We start from the raw sequence: 25971 nt of genomic DNA, 5'->3' as shown, positions 1-25971 counted from the left end.
AACTGGCTACTGATGGCTTATTTTTACCTTTTCAGACAATCCTGCTTGAGTCCCGTTCAGGAGGCATGCCTGAAGTGTTTTAATATAACAATATAAGGAGGGTAGTAAACGTTATTAACATTGAAATATGTAAAACATAACTAACACTGAAATATGTAAAACTTTGCCTAAGAAAGCTTTTGACAGAGTGGAGTGGATATATTAATTCTAAACCTTGGAACTGTTTCGTTTGGTTTCCAGTTTGATAAATTTGATATAATGAATGTACCCTTCGATTGCAGCAGTTCTGAATTAATGAATCCTATGATATCTTGCATTTTCATCCAGTCCCCTATGCTCTTTGTGTTCTCGCCATAGAAATGTTGGTGAGCACACCCAGATCTAGTACTCACAAGTAGTCAATCAGGATTTAGTTTAAGATTTTCATGAACACAGGGGACATATTGTTTTGAAGTGGTCTTTAGTTTCCTTCCTGTGTCTTCTTCGCCTTTAATTCTGTATCTAATTATAAAGTAAGTAGAAATTATTATTCTTTTAATGACTACACTGAAAAAGGCCAGTATGAAATCAGAGGCTGCCTTTGTTTTCTTTAACTGTGTCATGCAAAATAAAGTCCGTCTCACAGGAACCAAGTATGGCTGTGGAATCGGAGGGTGTGGAGCCTGCACCGTCATGGTCTCTACGTACAATCCAGACACTAAGAAGATACGGTATCCTTTTTAAAAGGAAAGAAAGAGTACCTTACACAAGAAAGTGTATCTTACACAAGAGAGCTTTTACACCAGTTAAATTTGGCATGGCTTTCCCCCTTGGAGTCCTGGGAGTTATACTTCCTATGGGTGCTTGGAAAGAAAACACTTCCTGTTTGGAGGCTCTCGGCCTTACCTTTGATTTGCTTCTTGCTTGACAACAGCACTAAATCCTTCAGAAGTTCAGGGAGTATGGAATGGTGAGGGGCAGAAATTTGAAGGGATATGGATTTGGAGTCAGAAACATTATTGGCAATGAAAAACTGGAGGGCAACCATCAATGTCTGGCTCAAATGAAATTACTACCTTAGGCAAAAATTTATGTTGCTTGTCCCTGACCTCTTGATGTACACAAGGGTAAAGCACTCTGGTCGCTTCTTCTATGCTTTCCCTTATTGTAGCTCCTTTCCCTGAGTCATGAGCACATGTTGTCTTATATGGAATCAGACAATTGGACCAACAAAGTTACATTGGCAGTAGCTCTGCAGGGTTTCAGGTGGAAGTCTTTCATATCACCTACTGACTGCTCCATAAGTGAACACGCTAGGAGTTGAACATAAGACCTTCTGCATGTCATGCAGATGTTCTACCACTGAGCCATGTACTGATATAATGGCTGGAAAAAGAGTGACAACTGGGAAACACTCATCCCAGGCTGTGGTACCAATGTTCTGGGGAAGAACCACTGTGTTTTTCCCTGGAAGTTTTCCAGCACAGCCTGATGCCTTTTGAATTCTGATGCTTTAGGTTTGGCAGAGATTTTCAATTGGAGCAAATTTATCCTCAGACCATCCAAACAGATGAAAAAGACCCCAAACAGCACTCCAAAAAGGAACTGACCCAGTTAAATATTGGGAATTTTCCTTAACATTCCAGACATTTCCCAGCCAACTCTTGTCTACTTCCATTGTGTTCATTGTATGGTGCTGCAGTAACCACTGTGGAAGGAGTCGGAAACACTAAAACCAAACTTCATCCCATACAGGTGAGAGCTAAAGGCTAGGGAATCAATGCTTGTTTTGTGATGATGTTTAGCACTGAGCCAGGATGGTGAAGTTCTGTATTGTGTTGCATTTATTTCCTTTATATTTGATTTGAAGAAGATATTGGGTTTATATCCCACCCTATACTCTGAATCTCAGAGCAATCACAATCTCCTTTACCTTCCCCACCATCACCTCAACAAACACCCTGTGAGGTGAGTGGGGCTGAGAGAGCTCTCCCAGAAGCTGCCCTTTCAAGGACAACTCTGTAAGAGCTATGGCTGACCCAAGGCCATTCCAGCAGCTGCAAGTGGAGGAGTGGAGAATCAAACCTGGTTACCCCAGAGAAGAGTATGTGCACTTAAGCACTACACCAAACTGAATCTTCCATGAATCTCAAGACAGTGTACTTGGTATTCCCAGATAGTGAGTGTCCCATCCAGTGTTCCCTCTAAGCTGAGTTTGTGTGAACTAACTCACAGATTTTTAGCCTCCAGCTCACACATTTTTGTCTTAGCTTACAAAGGAGGACCTCAGAGCACAATAATTTATGCAGTAGCTCACAACTTTAATACCAGTAGCTCACAAAGTAGACTTTTTGCTCACAAGAGTCTGCAGCTTAGAGGGAACGTTCTGTGCAGATCAGCCAGGTGGCCGTGGCATGTGCCTTCAGACCATTTCCTGGGACCTTAAAATGGGTGGAACTAAAGAGATGGATCTTCCTTGGTTCTTCCACGGCTATTGAAGACAGAGAAACTGAGCCAGGAAAGGAGAGAAGGTGGGAAGGATCAGAACGCAAGCAATGCTAGTTAGGGTGGCACAATGAGGAGGAGGCCAACGTGTTGGTGGGGCTCTGCTTGCTCCTGGACGATCACCCTTCTTTGTGGACCATCTGTTTAATATCTGTTTCATGAGCACAGCTGATTTCCCTTCCAGAAAAGGCTGGCCGAGTGCCACGGCTCCCAGTGTGGCTTCTGCACCCCCGGAATGGTGATGTCGATGTATTCTCTACTAAGGAATCACCCGGAACCCAGCATGGAGCAGATTTCAGCCGCTCTGGATGGTAGGCTGGCCTTCTCTGGGAACTACTCAGCAAAGGGACACAGAAGTAAAAGAAATGGTGGGGGAAGTGGGCTAATATCTTATGTGAACACGTGTCTAGTTGTGAGCAGTCTTCATTTTCTGGTTCTCTTTTATTGTCCCTTCAACTTCGTTTGTCCCTCTTTGTCCTGCAGGCACTTTTCAGCATTGCACCTGCTGTCTACTTGTGGCACACACGGTGGCCTCAATCAGAGGAGTCCACCAGCCACATTATTCAAATTAATATTGTGCAACCCTGTTTAGTCTGTGCATAGGACATCTCTCTTCCCACTCTGTTTCTGTCATACTAAGCTGGTTGATCATGGGATTGTGTAGTGTTCTCTTAACCTGAAGTCCTATGCACACTTCATAATAATTGTGCTGTCAAGTCGCAACGGACTTCTGGGACCTTTCCAAGGCATGAGATGAAAAGAGGTGGTTTGCCATTGCCTTCCCCTCCATAACCACCATGGCCTTCCTTGGGGAGTCACCCATTCAAGTACTTCATTCCATCCCAGTGCTATAAGATCTGCTGGACATGGACAATAGGCCATTTCTGTGAGGCAGAACCTGCCATTTTAGTCTCTGTTGTCACTCTTGTTTTAGATTTTTATGTATTTTAAATTGGTCTTTTATTGTTTTTATTGTTGATTGTTTTTACGATGTAACTCGCCCTGAGCCTGCTGTACCAGAAGAGCGGGCTAAAAATCGAATAAAATAAATAAAATAAAAATACTAACCATTGCTGACCCTGCTTAACTTCAAGCTCTGGTGAGTTCAGAGTAGTCTTAACTATTCAGGCCGCTGTGCACACATACTTGGGAGTAATTATCAAAAAACTCAGTGCTATATAAGGGCTTGAATATATTGGATCTGTCTGCAGTCGGAGCTGCAAGCATTTATACCTTCTAGCCCCACAATGATAAGGCATCGTTTTCTTTTGGGTATTTTTGTATTTTGTGTGTGTCCGCACCTGGAAGTCATGGCGACCTTTGATGACTGACCCTTACTGGGAACCTGGAGGATAGTCAGGGACGTGGCTGAATAAAGCCTGCCCCTGCCCTCCTGATTGCAGGTGTCCCAAGGAGCTCTCCTATCAAAGGACTTGCCAGAGTCAATCTCACTTAGCTTCTGAGATTGGGCTTGCCTGGGCTATCCAAGTCAGGGCATTAAGGTGTCATATCTGATAAGCTTGTCCAGTTTTTGGAGAAAGGGATTGTTTTTCTGTTAAATAATCAGAAACAGAGTAACCTGGACCAGGGGTGTTGAACTCATTTGTTATGAGGGCCAGATCTGACATAAATGAGACCTTGTTGGGCTGGGCCTGGCTGTGTTGGGCTGTTTGTGTACCTATTTAAGATTAGATAGCAGAGATATAAACTTTTTAAAGGACACAGACAAACATGACTAAATTTTAAAGAAACTTAAAACATGCTTAAAACATTAGCACTTGTTGGTCTTAAAGGTGCTTTCTCTGTATTTCTGCCATGGGATCCAGGGAACTGGGCAAAGGAAGCTCTGACTCTTTCCCTCCCTCCTCAGGGGACCAGGAGGGGGAGGAGCCTCAGCCAATGAAAAAAAAAAGAGGTTTTGCTCTGTAACTTCTGTGCGATTGAGTAAGCCTTTCAAAGCAAGTTGAGATGCAGAAGGAAGCAAAAGAGAGGGAGAAGGAAACAGACAAGAGCCAGTTGCTTGGGGGGCTGATAGGAGCCCTCCGGGGGCCTGATTCAGCCCTCAGGCCGCATGTTTGACAGCCCTGACCTATACCATCACTCCAGTTTTAGGAATGTCACAACATTGAACTGTCCAGAGGAAAACTGTGGTCCAGATGAGCTGTGAACCTTCAACAAATATTTATTTATTTGTCTGATCCTTTCTTTCAGGTAATTTATGTCGTTGTACTGGATACAGACCTATCATTGATAGCTTCAGTGCTTTCTCAAAGGTAAGAGGGGGGAAATCAGTTTGCTGATATTCTCAAAAATGTCCTTTGCTGGAGAATATAGAAGTTGGATGATATTTGCAAAAGCGATTATGCCCCATGGGTAGAGCAGATTTGAAATACCTGTTTATATATGCAATGTTGGGAGAAGATGGTAAGGCTGTGTGCTAAAAACAATATTTTACACCATGAAAAACTAAATTCTGCTGAAAAGGGAGAGGTGGGGTAGGTTCTTACTATACCGAACTGAAAAAAATGGGTTTCTGTGCTTGAAACTATGAACTTTGTATGCATTTAGACATTTTCATTGCATGAGAAATGCCCCCTGGCATCTTCTGAATATCTGGATCCGAGGGCATGTTCTGTTTGAATCCTTGTAGCAGGAACTCCTTTGCATAGTAGGCCACACACTCCTGTGGTAGCTAATCTTCCAAGAGCTTACAAGGCTCTTCTTACAGGGCCTACTGTAAACTCCAGGAGGATTGGCTACATCCGGGGGAGTGGCCTAATATGCAAATGAGTTCCTCCTACAAAAAAAGCCCTGCTGCTGACCTAGAAGTAGCTCTTCCACTGAATACTAGGGGTGTGGTTCCTGTGGTATATTCTGTTATGATAGTTATTTTAAGACCAACAGGCAGAAGGAAAAGAGGAAGATTTCCTCCATTTTAGATAGAAAAAGGTGGGAGCACTAGAAGACATCTTCATGTCTGCAGAATCTCAAATAAAGAGAGAAGATCAAAGCCAGGGCCCCCAACCTTTTTGCCTGAGACCACTTTTGGAATTCTGACACAGCGTGGTGGGCGTATCCACAAAATGGCTGCCATAAAGCAGCTGCCACAGGAAGTGGAACCAGCCACAAAACAGCTGTGAGACAGACAGCTTAATGTCAGCCACACAGTGAAGGTCCTCATGCTGTCATAGCAACATTTAAAAAAAAAATCTGCACAACCAATCATGTCTCCTTGAGCCTTGCATGGCACACCCTTGCTAGGCAAAAGTCCCATTTGGTCTTGATCACTTTCTTAAGAACATTTGGTGAGCACCAGGAAAAGTGTTGGTGGGTAAATAACTCTCATCAGATATGAGATAAATAATTCTGTCACAATCAGGCCTTGAATTCAGCAGGAGCTCACAGGAGCACAGCTCCTGAACCTTTCTGAGGGTTCCCCCTCTTCCTCCCCACCTACCTACCTTCTCCATTGAATAGTAGGTGCAACTGCATAACAATCCCTGGTGGATCTCCGCCAACCATTTTTCTACAAAATGACCTTGGTTCTGAACCAGCTGCAGTGTCTGGGCCAGGGCTGGAATTCCAGCAGGAGCTCCTTTGCATATTAGGCCACAAACCCCTGATGTAGCCAATCCTCCAAGAGCTTACAAAAAAGAGCCTGTTGGAATGGCTCCGGAGTAAGGTCAGTGCGAAAACGCCCTGAGAGAGAGAGAAAAAACTCTAATACATACTTTCAGTTGGTGCTGATCTTTCTTGGAAGTTGTAGGTATCTTTTATTTTATTCTTTTAATGTTTTCTTCAGGAGTCCTGTCCCCTGGCAGGGAGTGGGAGGTGTTGCTTGGATCAAGAAGATGAGAAGGAGAAAGAAAAAGAAAAAGAAGAAGAAGGTTTAGCTCCAGAGCCTAAAAGAGGAGATCGGGTAAACTGTGGCTTCCTAATTTTCATGTTTTCATGAAACTTCTGTAATCTTCTGTGAGTACCAGTGAGTCTCTGGAGTTGAAACTAACCTTCATATATGGACTTTTCTCACTGGGATATTTGTTCATCTTCAGGTTCTATGAAGACACTTGGTTAAATGTTGTGGTGGCACCAACTGTGACCCAAGTGTTTTTCTCAGGACCTTCTACATATACTTCAAATCATGTAGATGTGTTCTCATGAAAGAACGATTGCCTGTCCAAATTGATGTGTGTGTGTGTGGGGGGGGGGGTCAGCATTTTCACTTGTTTGTTTGTGCTGACTTGCATTGTGGGTCCAAACAGCAATTTTCACCACATTATACAGTTCCATTTGGGGAAGGCAGTTTGCAGTTGTGAGAGGAAAGCAGATCTACGTAGATAGACCATTGCATATGAATGGCTCTCAGGTGGAGGGATACTGTAATAGTCTTCCCAAAATATTGTGTTAGTTTGCGGGATGCCACAGTGTAAGGCACTGCTGAAAAATCTTTCTCTGGGACAAGATCAATTAAGTATTTGCTGATCTTTTGGCAATGGCTCGTTGGGTCTTCATTAACTGTGAAGCAAATCGGTGCCAATGACAGGAATTTCTCAGCTCTTTTTCTCTCCAAATTTTTGAAACTCACCAGAGCTCCTGTCACTCCTCACCAGCTTTGGTTCACCATTTCAAACCATGGCAATCTGTGTGAAATCTGTCCACAGTGTTCCTCAGAATTCTGGGCTCTATGTAGGGATGGGGACGAATCACATTTTTGCAGTTTGTTTCAGTTCGTGGTTCATGGCGAGCCACAAACTGAAATAAACCAGGAGGCTCACTTACAAAATCAATCAGTTCATATCAGTTTGTAACTCCTACTTTCCACTCCCCACCACACTCAGCTGGTTTTCGTGAAGAGCTGAAAGCATAGGTTTAAATGGTTCTTCATGAACAACCTACAAACTGATTTAAAATTTGTGGAAGTTCATGGTATCAGTCATTCCTAGTTAAGTGCTCCATTTCTTCTCTTGATCGCTCAACTGGAGACTGTTTTTTTTCCTTACACCACTGCAGCTGATGAAGTTCTGATCCAGCACCAATCAAGAACAATCAGGCTAAATTTTGGGTCTACAAAAAACAAACACTGTGATGTACTGGCTAACAATGTTTAGTAAGACCTTTTTAAGAGCCATAATTTTTTGGTCCATTACAAGAAAGGCCCATCCAGTGAGCACCTGGATTAGCAGTTGAGTGGAACCCTTAACCAACTATTCCCATTTTTTCTTCCCAAAAGGGTTTTACAATAAGACATGTTCTGACAAACAGTATTTTTGTGAGTCATAAGCTGTTAATAAGCTGTTTGACTAGTACAGAGTGTGACAACTCATGCCTTAATTAAATTGCTTTTCTCCAGCAGAAGATATGCCCACCACACCCTAATGCAGTGCAGCAAATGTAGCTCTTTCCCTAACTCTTACCCAAGAATCTGGGTGCTTGTTGATATCTGTAGTTAATCCAGGCTGAGCAAATTCTGAGTTGGCAACATACCGCTTTGCTGATAGTTTGATTAGAGTTTAAAATTAGGTTAAAGTAGCACAGTTGGAAGAGATCAACAGCAAAACCTGAATAAAATTTGGTAGAACATATTCAAATAACATTGACGTTGTTCGTACAATGGGTTTTTATTACCCACCAGCGCCATTAACTGAAGTATCTTCGTGGATCGTCACTACTCAGACTTGGAGATGCAAAGCTTTGGGAGGAAGAGGGTCCCGACCATAAGATGTGGGAAAGGCCATGGTGGTTGGATAAAAATGAACAAGATTTTGTGGATGGGCCCTGATTCAGTGGCAGAACCTCTGCTTGGTATGCAGAAGGTCCCAGGTTCAATCCCCAGCATCTTCAGTTAAAAGGACCAGGTGCAAAGTGATGTGAAAAACCTCTGCCTGAGACCTTGGAGAGCTGCTACCAAGCTGTGTGGGCAATACTGACTTCAACAGACCTATGGTCTGATACAGTATAAGGCAGCTTCGTGTGTCCAACTTAAGCATGTATCAGCAACATGCTTGTGACTGCTTCTCCATGGGTTTTACAGTTGAACGTAGATGATGAAGCTGCCTTAGACTGAATCAAACCCTTGGTCCATCAAGGTCAGTATTGTCTACTCTGACTGGTAGCAGTTCTCCAGGGTCTCAGGTGGAGGTATTTCACATCACCTATTAGCTGGCGCTTCGAAACTGGAGATGCAGGGGATTGAACCTGGGACCTTCTGCACACAAAGCAGAGGCTCTTCCACTGAGCCACAGCCCCTCCCTGGCACTTCAGCAAGGCTAAAGGGACAGAGGAGTCACCAGAGACTGAGCATTTTGTGGGCCATCACTAAGAATAAATGACAGTATTTGGCAATAAAACAATACAGGCTACTTGAAAAGCAGCTGATTCTTATAATGGAAAGAAGAGAACAAAGTAGTTCTTACATGGCAAAAGAGCCATGTGCACGTTTGAGCACTCAGAGCTATCCAAATCAATGGCATGCGAAGGTGACACTTTTCAAATATAGCTTTTCCTATGGTTGTTAAGTGCTAATGTTAGACTTTAATTTCTTTTTCTTAAGATGCATTCAGGTCTCTGCCAACCAGAAGACTTCCAGCCCAAGGACCCAACCCAAGATTACATATTCCCGCCTGAACTCATGGTAGGAAGTAATCCTTTTACCTGGGCTTGTTGAGAATAATTTCTAATAGGAGTATAGGTTTTGAGAGAGAAAGTACAGCCTGTGGCAATCTGCTTGTGGAAGCCTGTGGGTGAAATTACATATTGGGAATATGTGTTAGTTATTATAGCAAAGTCACACAGTCATAGAAGCACAGCGTCACATGCAGTGAATAGACTCCAAACAAGTATATTGCAAAAGGGTAAGACTTATGTTTATTGTGGCCGATTAAATTATTTCCCATGTTGCATAAAAGCACAAGAAGATGTATATATGTATTATACACAGGTGTGGAATTCCAGCAGAAGCTCTTTTGTATATTAGGCCACACACCCCTGATGTAGCCAGCGCTCTAAGACAGGGGTTCCCAAACCCTGGGTCGCGGACCAGTTCCGGTCCGCGGCCTGTTTGCAGCTGGGCCACCACTCCCTGCCCTCTGACACCCCCCACTGCCGCCGCCCCCCTGCCCTCGCATTGCTTCAAGTGCCGCTCCGCCACCCCCCCCCCCACATGCCGAGGCTCAGCTTGCTGTCACTGCCAGGACCCATCCCCTCCCTTCCTTTCCCCAGCGCCGCTTCTCCATCCACCCTCCCCCACCCACGCAATCAGAGGAGGCTCAGAAACCCTACCTGCTTCGACAGAGCCTGGCCTCATTCAATGTTCTTTGGAGAGCAGGCTGAAGGAGGAGGAGTTTCGCCCCTCCCTCACTTCCTTTAGCGCGTGATTTAAATCACTTGGAATCAGCCTGGCTCTGCCGAAGTGGCGTGAGCCTCCTCGCAGTGTCCCTCTGATCCTGTGGGGGGGAGGGGCCGGTGATGGAGCTTGGCTCTACACGCTGCAGCGGCAGAGCCCTTTCGGGGCGGGGTTGGTTCCTGCTGCCGTTGGCTTGCCCAGGCTGAGTGAGCTCTGTTTGATGATCAGGTGATGGGGGGGGCCTTTACACAGCCCTGAGCAGCTCCCTTCCAGACATTGTAATTGACCTGGGATGGGGAAGGGAGGGAGGAGGATGCGCGGGGGGGGGGGACAAACTAGGCGCAACATGGGGGGAGGGGGGAGGCAATGACTAATAGGAATCACCTTCAATTGCTACAAAGGAGGAATCACTATAACACAAAGCAAAGAGGAGCCAGGCCTTAATGGATTCACTCTATATTTTGGTCGCCATCTTTCTATATTAAACTGTGGTTTTAATGTGGATAGTTTTAATCTTGTTTATATGTATTTTATTGTTATGACTATGTTGTACCCGACCCAGGGCCTGTTTGCAGGAAGGGCAGGCTAAAAAAAAATCAAATAAATCAAAATTAAATCAAATCTACCTACACAATGAGTCAACTGCAGAGTGAGAAGATACTAAACCTGTTGATGTGGTATTAACATTGGTCCAAAGACATGTTGTTTTGTTTTTTTCCTTACAGAGACTAGCTGAAGAGAGCAAACGAAGAACTCTGGTTTTCAGAGGAGAAAGGACTACCTGGATTTCTCCTGTAGCCCTCCAGGAACTTCTGGTCCTGAAAGCCCAGCACCCCAATGCCCCTCTTGTGGTAGGGAACACAAGCATAGGTAGGTAAAGAGTGGACATCACGTAATATGATTATGTCGCCAGTCAGGGATGGTTCCAAGATTTGGATGGCACTGGGCTGAGAGGTAAAGCAAAGTAAAAATTATATTTTATTACTCAGCTAAACATTTCTGATGCATTTCACTAAACCAGCTTCTTCAGGGAAATCTGCTTGTCTCAGTGCTCCTTCAACAAGAGTCCAAGATCAGTAGCCATGTCCTCTTGAAAGGAATTTTTAACTGAGTAATAAAATACAGTGTTTGCTTTACTTGTATAATCAGCCTTAGCATTAATTTTCAATCTCTTAGTCACTGGTGTGGCCTTTTTATTCCCTCCTGGCCCGAAAGTGCCCAGGGCCTCTGTTTACATCTCCATTTCTACACCCACCTGTGTGTTCCCCCACTTGCCAGTGCCTCCTTCCCCAACTCACAAGCCTTCCCAGTGCTCATACTTTGAGCTGCCCACACTGCCCTTTGACCGATGGAGCTGGTAGGGTTGCCAGATCCCTGCTGGGGTGGGGGAAACCCCACTTTTGTGGGGTGCTTCCCTGCCATTGGCCAGCTCTTGCCCCCAACTGGCCCAAAGGTGACAAGATGATGTCACCTGGAAGTGATGTCATCACATCACCGCCATCATGTGGCACCACTCTAGGTTGTTTTTTTCTCAAAAGTCTATGGTAAAATCGGCTACAAAGCATAGAGTTTTGCCCAAAAAACTAGAGTGTCACCCTGACAGCAGCCACATAATCACACCATTTCTGGGTCCCAAAGACCCTACAGAAGATCCTGAATAAGTCCAAGGATTCCTCTGCCAACAGCCAGTTAGGATCTGGCAACCCTAGGGGGTAGTATGTGCAGCTGTCACCATGGCTACCAGGATCATCACTGCCATGCACAGGTTGGGCCTTCCTTGTGTGTTGGCAGCAGCCCTGTTTCCACTGGAAACCACAGGAAGTTGTAAGTGAGAGGTTTACAGATAAGCACCAAGGAAATAGTTTCCATCCTATCAAGAGTCTTGGCCAAGTGGACCTTCATGAGTGATGTCACTGGAAACAGAAGCCTGACAGCAATTGTCCATTCACTGAGCTCTCCACTGATCATACAAAACATTTCAAGTGAACTTCACTGGGATGGTGCCTAAAGCAACACCTGTACATGAAGTGTAATGAGGCGGTGGAGTCCTAATTCACTAGAATGGCCTATACCACTTCAAGCAGGTTTGGGATATCTTTTTTTTAAAAAAACAACCTTACTTAAGATAAATTCTCTATAATAGAAACTTATATTAAGGAGAAAGGTAGCCTCATCTTCTCCCTGCTGTGCTGATTTTTGAGATACGAGGGTTTATTAACATAATACTGATTCTTTGAAATGTCTAGTTAGAGATCCACAGAATAGACACAGTCCTGTTACCAGTTCTGGAAACATTCAGTATCATTCTAAAAAAAGAACTAGATGGGTTATAATAGAGCCATGACTAAATGCTGACTACAGGGGAAGGTAGAGAGAGATATTAGGGTGTGTGTAAAAAGAGGAATGGTTCATTGCTTTCCATTCGCTATTTCTCACTTGCGTTCACCCCTTCACCTTCCTTTCAGCCTTTTGTTCCATGGTCTAAAGCACTATTCTGCTACTATGTAGCCTGATTTCACTTTAATCATCCAGACATCTGGTTCTGATTTCACCCCCCTTTAGGAATTGATGTGAAAAAGCTGGGTATTTATTATCCAGTTATCCTTTATCCTGCAAGGATTCGAGATCTGCATGTTGCCTACAGGACAAATAATGGTAAGTGTTCGATGTTACCTCAGAAGCCACTGTGGGCAAATACCTGGGATTGGGGTTTTGGTTTTTCAGCTGATCAATAAACTTTATCAAAGAGCTAAATAAAATGACACCTCCCACCCACTGTATTACAACAGGCAAGCAATACTTTTGGGCTTCATTGTCCTCATTGCAGCTAAGATTAGCGATTATTAGTCATAAAATGAAGCAGATAGATATGATATATTTGTTTGTATTTATTTGCACATGTTTTAGCAAGTGACTTTATACATTAGTTAGACCAGTAACTATCCATCCATCCACCCGTCCGTCCATCTGTCTGTCTCTCTCTCTCTCATCTATCCCTCTCATCTATCTTCATCATCATCTTCTTCTTCTTCCTTTCATCCATCCATCCATCCAGTTTATAACTTCAGCTTCTATTTCCTTCATCTCTAATGAATACCCGTTCTGAAACCAACTCTACTTGCTGACTGTGAGGACCAAAAATGTAACACCTGCTGGAAATTATCTGGTTCCAGGGCTAGTGATAGGTGCGGCAACCCACTTGGCCCAGCTGAGAGACATCTTGTTAGACGTGGTCCCAGAACTCCCTGCGGAGAAGACAAAGATTTACCGTACTCTGTTGAAGCAGCTGAGAACACTGGCGGGAGAACAGATCAGGAATCTGGCTGTAGGTCTTCCCAAATGTTGATTTTCACAAAGCGCAGATTACATCGTGGGGACTGCATGTTTGACACCCCTGCTATAGCACTGAACCCCACTAAGGTCCCAAATCTCCAGGAGTTTTGCAACCTGACTCTAACAACCCTACACCCCTATTCCCTGCCAGTGGCCGGGGGAACCTGGCAACCCTAGTGAATTCTGGAACAGTGTGGTGGGCACAGTCACAAAATGGCTGCCAGAAAATGTCTGCTGCAGAAAGCAGAGCCAGCCACAAAATGGCCACCATGGCTTACCTTCAGTGAAGATCATTGTCATGCTGTGATGGCAGCACCTGCCAGAAAAATGTTTTAGAAATCCGCACAGCCAATCAAATCTCCAATGGCGATTCAGTAGTCTTGTTGGACAGAAGTCCCACCTGGGCCTGCCCACTTTTTAAAAACACTTGATGTATGCCAGGAAATGTTTCAGCAGATGCCATGGCACCTGCAGGCACCATGTTGGGGACCCCAATCTAGATATTTAGACAGGAATGGGGGGGGGGGTGGAGCTAGATTGGTGTGCTATTGTTGTTTTATTGAATGCACCTCCGCGTTATTTTTAAGTGCAGAAACTTCCTTACCATTGAACAGATAGTTTTGCTTGTTTGAAGACATGCACACTGATCAACACTCCAGAAATTTCTAAGTAAGGTTAAAAGGTTTGTAAGTCTATGTGAGACAGACAGACAATCAGTAGCAGTAGAGGAGTAGTAGTAGTACTAGGAGGAGTAATATCCTTTTTTGTCAGTCCTTAGGAGGACACATTGTAAGTAGAGGATCACCATGGGATCTGAATCCTGTTCTAGCAGCTGGGAAAGCTATCCTCAATCTGGCATCAACAGGTAAAAGGCCTTACAGTCTATTAATAAAACATGATTTAGACACATTGATAACTGGACAAGATGGTGTATAGGAGTTCTATATTTTCTAATAGGAGGGATTCCAGCCTCTGGGTGGGAGGTGGAGATTCCTTGGAACTGCAACTCATCACCAGACTACAGAGATCAGTTCCCCTGGAGAAAATGGGTGCTCTGGAGGATGGAGTCAATGTCATTATACCTGTCTGATGTTCCTCCCATCCTCAAACTCCACCCTCGCCAGGTTGTACCCCACAAATATCTAGGAATTTTCCAAACTGGAGTTGGGAACCCCTTCCCACTTAACAGCCAACCTACCTTTATCTGCTCCTCAGTCTTCAGCTTTCCTCTCCTGCAGCCTCTACCCAGGAAAACTGCAGTATTTCTCCACATTGGGGACCAAAGCAGCTTTCATTATTCTCTCCTATCTGAACAACATCCCTGTGAGATAGGTTAGGCTGAAAGTATGTGACTGGTCCAAAACCACCCAGTCAGCTTCCACAACAAGATGAAGATTTTAACCTGGGTCTCCCAGACTGATTCTGAAGCCCTCATTGCTGCACCACACTGGTTTTCATAGGGTAGCTTCTGCTGAACAGTAGCAAGAAGCCAGGCCAAGTTCAGTCATGTAAGTCAGGTGGTATCAAGTCATCCAGGGGAGGGACGGTGGCTCAGTGGTAGAGCATCTGCTTGGGAAGCAGAAGGTCCCAGGTTCAATCCCTGGCATCTCCAAAAAAGGGTCCAGGCAAATAGATGTGAAAAACTTCAGCTTGAGACCCTGGAGAGCCGCTGCCAGTCTGAGTAGACAATACTGACTTTGATGGACCAAGGGTCTGATTCAGTATAAGGCAGCTTCATATGTCCATATATGTCCAGCTGATGCTGCCAGGTGCTAGGGTTGTCAAGCTCCTTGTGGAACCAGAAGATCCTACAGAATTACAACTAAACTTCAAACAGAGATCTGTCCCCCCACCTCGAGAAATAGGCCTGGAAAGGGTCCTGTTCCCTCCCTTGCCTTATACTGACAGAACCAAGCTTGGGATACTGTGGTTGCCTAGCAACAACCACGGAGAGAATCCATTTTGTAAATGGTGCAGACACTCCTTTTATCGTCTTTCAGTTTTTTAAAACTCCTCAGTGATGTTGTTGTTGTACATAAGAACATAAGAGAAGCCATGTTGGATCAGGCCAATGGCCCATCCAGTCCAACACTCTGTGCCACACAGTGGCCCCCCAAAAAGAAAACCCAAGTGCCATCAGGAGGTCTACCAGAAGCCCTCCCACTGTGCCCCCCACCAAGTACCAAGAATACAGAGCATCACTGCCCCAGACTAAGAGTTCCAACAATAGGCTGTGGCTAATAGCCACTGATGGACCTTTTAGATTTCATAGTTTTCTGCAAACCTGGAGCCTTTTTCAAGTTTGTAGAAAGATCTGTCTTGACCATTCACAGCTCCAGTCTCTGGATTAGTAATATAAATTAGTGATTATACTAAATGTTTCTGTTTGAAATAAGATCTTTGAAGAAGCTTGGTGAGGTATTTATAGATCTTGTGTTCATTCAGAGTATAAATATTACGGTATATTGTCTTTTTAAAAAAAAAAAAAAACCCTCTCATGGTCTATGTAAGAGTCATATCTGCAAAGAACATATTCTTTAACGGCTGTACTTTTCCTCTAACAGACAGAAGACGACAGATTCCCCTAAATGGTGAATTTCTTGAACGATTGCCAGGGGCAGACCTTTCCCCAAAAGAGGTCATAGTCTCAGTTTTTATTCCATTCTCAAAGAAGGTAAGAACTTTTTTTTTTGCTCCTTCTCCCCTCACCCCAATATACCTTCAGCAACATGGTGCATTTTGTCTGGCAAGAATTCCTGTATGAAAATCCCCATATAAAAGGTTGTCTGGGTGTTAAGTATCAGGGAGCCTGAGAGTTCGTCCATGTAAGAAATTTGCACATCATTGCCTGTTGACACATTTTTAAACAGGGTGATAAACAGGATGATAGAGGCATTTCTGCCCTGTTGTATATAGTGGTTCCTTTTTGCCCCATTGTCATCTGTGGCCAAACAAACTTTGTCATAAGAACCTAAGAGAAGCCATGTGTTACACAGTGGCCAAAAACCCAAGTGCAGGGTCAGAACTCCTGAAGTCAGGGTCAGAACTCCTGAAGTCCTCCCACTGTTGCCCTCCAAGCACCAAGAATACAGAGCATCACTGCCCTAGACAGTGTGTTCCATCTATACCTTGTGGCTAGTAGCCACTGATGGACCTCTACTCCATATGTTTATCCAGTCTTTGAAGCAAATCTATGAACACGTGATTTTTGTTGTTGTTCAGTCATACAGTCAAGTCCGACTCTTTGCGACCCCATGGACAAAGTCACGCCAGGCCCTCCTGTCTTCCACCATCCTCTGAAGTCTGCTCAAATTTGTGTTAGTTACATCAGTAATGCTGTCCAGCCATCTCATCTTTTGCCGTCCCCTTCTTCTTTTGCCTTCGGTCTTTCCCAGCATCAGGATCTTCTCCACTGAGTGCTCCCTTCTCATTTGGTGGCCAAAGTATTTGAGCTTCAGCTTCAGCATCTGACCTTCCAGGGAACAGTCAGGGTTCATTTCCCTTAGGACTGACTAATTTGATCTTCTTGCAGCCCAAGGGACTCTCAAGAGTCTTCTCCAGCACCACAGCTCAAAAGCAACTATTCTTCTGCACTCAGCCTTCCTTATGGTCCAACGCATGTGATAGTGATGACTAAAACAACAGTTATGGTCTCAACACATGTGATAGTGATGACTAAAATAACAGTTTCTTAGATTGGAAGGGAAGGTGGCATGGTATAGGCCAGCCTCATCAGATCTCGGAAGCTAAGCATACTTGGAAGGCAGACCACCAAGGCAGACTCTTCAGAGAACGGCACTGGCAAAGCACCTCTGCTTCTCACGCCTTGAAAACCTCTTGCTGGGTGTGATGGACAGCAAGCAATTGCAGGCTTTTAAGCCATGCTGCTCGATAAAGTGTAAACAAGCTGAAAAACGATTGACAGTTCACGGAATTCATTCTGATTGGGAGAAGGCAGCTTACTGTGGAATGGAACAGGAGGCAGTTTTTTTTAAAAGTGGGAAGGAGTCGGTTGGCCAGTAGCAGGGAAAAACAGTTGGAGTTGGAACTGTGGGCGGGGGGAAAGTCCTAGTGAGAGACTGATGAAAAAGTGTCTGTTCAGCCCTGCCTGTAGCAGAGGAGTGTGTTGTGAATTCTGCAAACGACAGATTTGGAATGGTGACAGTCAGGGGTCGTTTTGTAGAAAACTAGGTGGTGGAGCTCATCCAGGGATTGTTATGCAGCTGCACCTACTATTGGACAAGGAAGTGGAACTCTCAGAAGGAGGAGGAGGAACTCTCAGAAAGGTTCAGGAGCTGTGCTCCTGTGAGCTCCCACTGAATCCGAGGCCTGATGACCATGATTCTGGCAAAAAAATATCAGAACCTCACATCTTCAATAAGTGAAAGAAGTTTCCTGATGCAAAAACCAGAAACACTACTTGAGTGGAGAATTAGCCATTCTCCATATGGAAGCTTATTAACCACAGAGACTGTCCTTCCGGAAGACAGGGATTTGACAAAAGGTTTGAGGAGGCACAGAGACCTCTCAAGCGAGTCAAAGGAAGTTAGTGCTCTTGAAGAGAAGAGAATTATAATCTAGCCAGATGAGCGGGGGGCAGATAGGAAAGCCCCTGGTCTATAAACATAGAGTTAAAGCATAATGAGATCTCTATGTGACCAACTGCTAACAAGTTCAACAGGGAGTATAAGGCATTGTAGTAATATCTGTATCACAGTATAAGAAGTGAAACATCTATAACAGCAACAAGGCAAAGTAAATCAAGGGAAAAAAACACTACTCTCTAGGCATCTCCAGTGTTGTAAAAATCAGTTTTGAATATATCTTTAAACCTCTCTCTACCAATCCTAAACAAAGCTCACTTTTAAATATAGTTTCCCATCCGCTGACTGTTTGTTCTGATAAATTTGGTTTCTGTTTCCACTTTTAGTGTGTCCAGGTGGCTATTTCTGAGGACGAATGTATAGTCGCACTCGCAGACCCTCCTCAGTCACAGTTCTTTACTTGGCGTGTAACCCTATCAAGTATCAAATCATAATAAGGTGGCACAATGGCATTGTAATAAAAGTATACCAGATCATAAAAGTGACACGCTACCAGATTGGTTCAGTGGTTAAGTGTGAGGATTCTTATCTGGGAGAAACAGGTTTATTATATATTTTATTTATTTTAGTAAATTTCTATTCCGCCCATTCCCTGTAGGGCTCTGGGCGGAGTAAAACATATGATAAAACAATAAAAACATTTTAAAAACATTTTAAAAACAGACAACTCAACAGCACTCAAAGAAGTTTGATTCCCCACTCCTCCACATGTACCTCTTGGAATGGCCTTGGGTCAGCTGCAGCTCTTACAGAGGTTGTCCTTGAAAGGGCAGCTTCTGGGAGAGCGCTCTCAGCACTGCTCACCTCACAGGGTGTCTGTTGTGGGGGAAGAAGATAAAGGAGATTGTAAGCAGCTCTGATTCAGAGAGAAGGACGGTATAAATCTGTAGTCGTCGTCTTCTTCTTACAAGCTACCCAGTTAGCAGAAGGGGAACTGAAAATTCATAGGGCATGTCTGTCTGGTACTCTGGGGTTGCCATAATTTGATTGCCACTTGACAGCACTTATGTACATATGTAGTCTGGAATGATTCCTGTGTAGGTTGGCCCTGGAGAGAGGGACTGATTGCATGGTCAATTAGGAAATTATCCTGGTGTAAAGAGTAAAAATGGCTAGGTTTTACTTTGCCTTGCCAGGATGAATTTGTGTCCGCATTCCGACAAGCTGAGCGGAGGAAGAATGCGATGTCCGTGACCAATTCGGCAATGCAAGTTCAGTTCCAGCCAGGCACTGATGTCATTGAGGACCTGACTATTTTGTACGGAGGCATTGGCCGTACCACAGTGAGTGCCCCGGTCACCTCTCGGAAGCTACGAGGAAGGTACAATGGTCCTCTGGGAATCCTGTCAGAACAGCCCTTCTTGCTAATGGGAAAGATGCTTAATTGTTTTCCAAACGGACTAGCGAGATGGATTTTCCACTGTGGTGCAGTGGTTAATAGCAGCGGGACTCTAATCTGGAGAACCAGGCTTCATTTTCCACTTCATTGTTCATTGGAGAGCCAGTTTGGTGTAGTGGTAAAGTGCCCAGACTCTTATCTGGGAGAACCAAGTTTGATTTCCCATTCCTCCACTTGCAGCTGCTGGAATGGCCTTGGGTCAACCATAGTTCTCTTAGGAGTTGTCCTTGAAAGGGCAGCTTCTGTAAGAGCTCTCTCAGCCTCACCTACCTCACAGGGTGTCTGTTGTGGGGGGTGGGAAGGTAAAGAGAATTGTGACCGCTCTGAGATTCAGAGTATAGGGCGAGATATAAATCCAATATCATCATCTTCTTCTTCTTCCCCACATAAAGCCAGCTGGGTGACCTTGGGTTGGAGAGCCAATTTGGTGTAGTGGTTAAACGTGCGGACTCTTATCTGGGAGAACCGGGTTTTATTCCCCACTCATCCACTTGCACTTGCTAGCATGGCCTTGGGTCAGCCATAGCTCTGGCAGAGGTTGTCCTTGAAAGGGCAGCTGCTATGAGAGCCCTCTCCAGCCCCACCCACCTCACAGGGTGTCTGTTGTGGGGGAGGAAGGTAAAGGAGATTATGAGCTGCTCTGAGACTCTTCGGAGTGGAGGGCAGGATATAAATCCAATATCTTCTTCTTAACCACAGCTCTTTCAGAGCTCTCTCAGCCCTGCCTACCTCACAGGGTGTCTGCTGTGGGGAAAGGAACGGAATGTGATTGTAAGCCTCTCAGAGACTCCTACATCAGGGTATAAAACCAACTTTTTCCTCCTCCTCCTCTTCCTCCACTAAAATAATGCATGTAGTTGCAAGATTTACCTGACAAGCCGTTCTCGATCTGTATCCACATGGTTTCAGCTTCTTATCTGCCTATTCCATCACTGGCTTATATTTTAATCTCCCCAGTTTCTCACAGTGTGTCTGGAATTTCTGTTAGAACAAAGCAGGAGTCAAGTTTCACTTTTAAGACCAATGAAGGTTTATTCAGAATGTAAGCTTTCGTGTGCTCCAAGCACACTTCATCAGACAATAGTATGGAATGGCCAGCAGTCCTAAATATAGAGAAAGTGGGCAGTGAGTTAGTGTGCAGAGTCATGGAAATGTTTTTTAGCAGAAGAATCACAAGTTGGCGTCTGGTGAGTGTTAGTTTGTGTTGACTGACCTAAGACAACAACGAAGGCAATATAAGTTGGAATAGCAGATTGATGTCTACGTCATTAAGGTATCCTGGATGTGCAGCACAAGAAATAAAAGTCTGTTGTAATGTTAGCTCTGGGTTAAAACGAGGGCATAGGTTTCTCAGAGGTTTAATTTATATGTGTAACATACATATAAGCATCATTCTAATTTGCCATTAGGAAAAAAGAATCCATTAAAATATAGTGGAGGATCGGTTAGTATATGTAATGAGATAAACAGCCAACGTCCCTTATTTAAGTATGTCAAGAACACCACTGACTTTAAAAGGATTTTTTTTTTCACCTGTCACAATAACTGCAGATTTCCCCACAGGGATGGCTTCAGAGAGGTGCCTTCCTTGGCCACTGTTCTGGTCAAATTTGGGGCAGCTACATTGAAGTAAAATGTTGCACTATGTACATTTTTTTTAAAAAAAAGGCTAACTCTGCAAGATATTAAATAAGCAGGCGTGTTTGTGCATCATATGCAGCCCCATGGCGCAGAGTGGTAAAGCTGCCGTACTGCAGTCGGAGCTCACAACCTGAGTTTGATCCCAGTGGAAGCTGGTTCAGGTAGCCGGCTCCAGGTTGACTTAGCCTTCCATCCTTCCGAGGTCAGAAAAATGAGTACCCAGTTTACTGGGGGGAAAGTGTAGGTGGCTGGGAAAGGCAATGGCAAACCATCCCGTAAAAAGTCTGCTGTGAAAATGTTGTGAAAGCAACGTCACCCCAGAGACGGAAACGACTGGTACTTGCACAGGGGACTACCTTTACCTTACCTTGTGCATCATATCCTCCTCAGAAGCTGGAATGAGCAGATGCTGGACGATGCTTGCAGGCTCATTCTGGAAGAAATCCAACTCTCGCCTTCTGCATTAGGTGGGAAAGTGGAATACAGACGGACTCTCCTCGTCAGCTTCTTTTTCAGATTTTATCTGGAAGTGCTACAAGGTTTAAAGTGCATGGTGAGTAGAAATCACCTTTCATATCTGTGTTGTTGTAGAGTGAATATTTGACAGATCTCACAGTGTGCTCACTCAGCCCCTATAAAGCCACATGTCATCAGGGCTTTTTTTGTAGCAGGAACTCCTTTGCATATTAGGCCACACACCCCTGATGTAGCCAATCTTCCTGGAGCTTACAGTAGAGGCCCTGTAAGCTCTTGGAGGATTGGCTACAGCAGGGCTGTGTGCCCTAATATGCAAAGGAGTTTCTGCTACAAAAAAACCCTGCATGTCATGATAAGCTCCCTATAGGCATGTAGTATGCTAGCCATCTGTGCCACCTGGCGGGGGGGGGGGGGGGGGGCTTGCCACATTGCAAGGGCAAGACTGGCAGATTGACTGGCATGCATCACACAAGATGTTTCCTTCTCTGCATGAACAGTCCTGGCCATTCCAGGTAGGGCTGCCAAGCTCCCGCCAGGGGCAGGGCATCCTCCACCCTGGAGGGCCCCAACCCACTGGCAGGCAGCAGGCCACCAGGGGAGATCCCTGCCCTTGAAGAGCACGGTCGGTGTGCACCGTCTCCGGCACAATGATCACCTGGAAGACATCACGCTGGGGATGCTCTAGGACTCGCACTAAAAACTCTATGTTACCATAGAATTTTACCGCGAATCCTAGAGCGGTGGAGGGACTTGGCAACCCTAATTCCAGGGCACTAGAATAAATAACTTCCCATTTTCAATAGTGGCTTGGTCTACCCACTGTTTGGATTCCAGCAGGCTGAGCTGTTTTTAAAAGCACAAGAGCAGCCCAAGCTTGCTTTCCCATCACTGGTCATTTGATAAGTGCTGTGGAGTGCCCATTTACATAGAACAAAGAGCGCTATAGTCTCTCAGATTGGCAAGTGATGGCTCTCCCCACTAAACTTTTTTGGCCTCTAATTTTCCTGCTTCCTGCCCTGTTAACAGAATGCCATCCCTGCTAACAAATTCATGTTTTTACCTTATTCTTATACAGTTGTAGGGAAAATACCCAGTATAAAACTGATCTTGTTTGCAGTGTACCAAGAATATTTTCCCTTTGATGCATCAAATCCAGTTACTTAATATGCCCTAAGTAGGCAGCTGTGTTAATCTGTAGCAGAACAATAGGAGTCAATTGCACCTTTAAGACCAACTTAGTTTTATTCAAAATGTAAGCTTTCATGTGCTCTAAGCACACTTCATCAGACGAGGAATCCAGCACAGTGAGCAGAGCCGCACATAGCTGGTAGGCAGTGGCCCAGAATGCAGAATGGTACAGATTTAAGATCCAATGGCAGAATAGTAAAATTATCTGGTAGGCCGGGGTTTAGAATGTAAAATGGTACAAATATAAGATCCAATGACAGAATAATAACATTAACAAATTGAGCAAACCTTTGATCAGATCAAAGTTTTTTTTTCAATTTGTTAATTTTACTATTAATTTTACTAATTTTACAATGACAGAATAGTAAAATTAACAAATTGAGCAACCTTTGATCTGACCAAAAATTTGCTCAATTTGTTAATTTTACTATTCTGTCATTGGATCTTATATTTGTACCATTTTACATTCTAAACCACTGCCTTCCAGATAATTTTACTATTCTGCCATTGGATCTTAAATCTGTACCATTTTGCATTTTGAGCCACTACCTACCAGCTATGTGTGGCTCTGCTCACTGTGCCGGATTCCTCATATGATGAAGTGTGCTTAAGAGCACATCAAAGCTTACGTTCTAATTAAAACTTAGTTGGTCTTAAAGGTCAATTGACTCCTATTTTGTTTTACAGTGCCCTAAATATAAAATTATCTGTTAGATAGATCCAGGTGGGCAGACATCTTGTCTGAAGCAGTAGAACAAAGCAGGAGTCAAGTATCACCTTTAAGGCCAACAAACTTTTATTCAGAATGTAAGCTTTCATGTGCATGCACATTTCTTCAGACGAGGAATGAGGAGTGAATTACTGTACCTCCTTCCTTGTCTGAAGAAGTGTGCATGCACACGGAAGCTTACATCCCGAATAAAAGTGTGTTGGTCTTAAAGGTGCCACTTGACTCCTGAATTACCTGTTAGGATAGTATAAATAGATATTTTCCCCTTATAAACAACCGTTCAAGGTGACTTTCTGAGAATGGTTACAGATGGAAAAGCAAGCTAATAAACGCTTTAAAAACATTTCCATAAAAGCCAGCTTTGAAAATATTGTTACAACATATTGTTTTCTGAAATAGTTTCCCTTCCTACAGTACCCCTCCAGGTATCCTGACTTGTCAGAGGAAACCTTGAGTGCCTTAAGCGAGTTCCATGACCATCCCCCACAGGGCATGCAAGAATATCAGGTCAGTGGAGTAATTTTCGGAGCGGTGATGGTGCCCATGTTGTCGGAGTGAGCAGCTCAGCATGTCTGGACATTGGAGGGCACCACAACATACTAAGAGCTGATATTGGTGTCAATGATATGGCTATCCTTCAGTGAGCCAAAGCTTTGCCAATTAATAATAGTGTTCTTCAAGTCCTGAGCTCAATATTTAGTCCAGAAGTGTCAAACATATGGCCTGTGGGCTGGACACATTCTATCCAGCACTCATATCTGGCCCACGAGCAACTAATTACTTTTATTGCCAGATGACACAGGGCAGGGGTGTCAAACTCATTTGTTATGAGGGCCAGATTTGACATAAATGAAACCTTGTTGGGCCGGGCCATGTCAGGCTGGGACGTTTGTGTACCTATCTAAGATTAGGTAGCAGAGATATAAACTTTATAGAGGACACAGACACAATTAAAGATTTTTTAAAAAAAGAAACTTAAAACATCAGTGCTTGTTAGTCTTTTTTTTTTTTTTGTATTTCTCCCATGGGATCCAGGGAACTGGGCAAAGGAAGCTCTGGCTATTTCCTTCCTCTCCAGGGGACCAGGAGGGGGAGGAGCTTCAGCCAATAGAAGGAAGAGAGGCTTGGCTTAGTAGTTCTGCTGTGCGATTGAGAGAGCCTGGCAAAGCAAGCTCTGCCTCCTCACCTTCCTCTCCAAGGGAAGAGCCTCAGCCAATGGAGAAAATAGAGGTTTTGCTCTGTAGCTGCTGTGTGATTGAGCAAGCCTGGCAAAACAAATTGTGATGCAGAAAGGAGCAAAAAGAAGAAGAAGACTGCATATTTATACCTTGCCCTTCTCTCTGAAAGAGACTCAGAACGGCTTACAATCTCCTATATCTTCTCCCCCACAACAGACACCCTGTGAGGTAGATGGGGCTGAGAGAGCTCTCACAGCAGCTGCTTTTTCAAGGACAACTCCTTTATCTTTTTCCGCCTGTGAGGTGGGTGGGGCTGAGAGGGCTTTTCCAGAAGCTGCTTTTTCAAGGACAACTTCTGCGATAGCTATGACTAACCCAAGGCCATTCCAGCAGGTGCAAGTGGAGGAGTGGGGAATCAAACCTGGTTCTCCCAGATAAGAGTCCGCGCATTTAACCACTACACCAAACAAGAGAGAGGGAGAAGGAAGGAGATGACAGCCAGTTGCTCGGGGGCCTGATAGGAGCCCTTTGGGGGCCTGATTTGGCCCCTGGGCCTCATGTTTGACACTCCTGACGTGTGCATTATGTCCTTGAATATTGTCCCAGTGCTAATGCATAGTGGACAGGGGAAGAGGGAGGGTGGGCATCATGGAGCTACTGTAAGGAAGAGTATTGCTATTTTAAACATGTTTCAAATAAAAAAAATATCCTCAATTAGTTTTGCTTGTGTCCTTTATAAGTTATATCTCTAATACCTGGCATTGCATTTTGTGACACACATGGCCTTAACTGACAAAATGAAATTTAGGTCATATCTGGCTCTCATAAGAAATGAGATTGACACCTCTGATTTAGCCAGTGCAGGCAGAAATTCAGCCTCTTCTTGTAGCCAGGTGAAATCAGTAGAGGATGTGGATCCTACCCCTTTCATTGGAGGAAAGGCCATTTAATCTGGAGGAAGGTTCCGTGGAGGGTGGTTAGAACCACCCCGATAAACTCTGAGCAATACTTCCTGATATGATCTGATCTATCTCTATAGTAAGGGACTCCTTACTCTTTGACAGGATGTCGACTCCCAGCAGCCTCCCCAGGACCCAGTGGGGCGTCCCATCATGCACGAGTCTGGGATTAAGCATGCCACTGGTGAGGCTGTCTACACCGATGACATTGCTCCAGTAGATGGGCAGCTCTACATGGCGCCGGTGACCAGCACACGAGCCCATGCGAAGATTATGTGAGTGACGAAATTAAGAATTTGAGTGAAAAAAAATGTGACTGAATGGAATGACCCAAAAAAGATACCCAACATGTAGACATTTTACCCCTTGAATGCTTCTTACATTCAACAGTTCAGTTTACCATTACCCCTTGTTGTCTTCTGAATTAGGACATTAATCCTCCTTTCTTGTTTCCAGAGCTATTCATTTGTCAGCAGCCTTAGAAACTCCAGGAGTGGTTGCTGTGGTATCAGCTGCTGATATTCCAGGGAAAAATGGTGATGAACATGAGAAAGTATTTGCTGAAGATGAGGTATTTGTTGGTGTGGGTGTTTAGACTTCTGTACTGCAGTCATTGTAGCATACAATACTTTTATC

General features: G+C 44.3%; 1 protein-coding gene across 1 annotated transcript in view; it reads left to right on the top strand.

The window, feature by feature from the left end:
• The first annotated feature begins 619 nt into the window (after window positions 1-619).
• LOC132585236 (aldehyde oxidase 2-like) overlaps window positions 620-25971 on the top strand; it is a 70974-nt gene continuing 45622 nt past the window's right edge. The window contains exons 1-16 of the mRNA XM_060257042.1: window positions 620-710; window positions 1626-1734; window positions 2669-2795; window positions 4696-4757; window positions 6287-6403; window positions 9035-9115; window positions 10552-10696; window positions 12389-12481; window positions 13000-13151; window positions 13931-14024; window positions 15724-15833; window positions 18900-19084; window positions 21194-21356; window positions 23613-23705; window positions 25441-25610; window positions 25792-25906. Coding sequence (XP_060113025.1) covers window positions 673-710; window positions 1626-1734; window positions 2669-2795; window positions 4696-4757; window positions 6287-6403; window positions 9035-9115; window positions 10552-10696; window positions 12389-12481; window positions 13000-13151; window positions 13931-14024; window positions 15724-15833; window positions 18900-19084; window positions 21194-21356; window positions 23613-23705; window positions 25441-25610; window positions 25792-25906 — 1854 coding nt within the window. The 5' untranslated portion in view covers window positions 620-672. The remainder of the gene's footprint in view (window positions 711-1625; window positions 1735-2668; window positions 2796-4695; window positions 4758-6286; window positions 6404-9034; window positions 9116-10551; window positions 10697-12388; window positions 12482-12999; window positions 13152-13930; window positions 14025-15723; window positions 15834-18899; window positions 19085-21193; window positions 21357-23612; window positions 23706-25440; window positions 25611-25791; window positions 25907-25971) is intronic.

Source organism: Heteronotia binoei, chromosome 16, assembly GCF_032191835.1.
Source record: "Heteronotia binoei isolate CCM8104 ecotype False Entrance Well chromosome 16, APGP_CSIRO_Hbin_v1, whole genome shotgun sequence".
Taxonomy (NCBI): Eukaryota; Metazoa; Chordata; class Lepidosauria; order Squamata; family Gekkonidae; genus Heteronotia; species Heteronotia binoei.
This window is presented reverse-complemented; position numbering and strand designations above follow the sequence as displayed.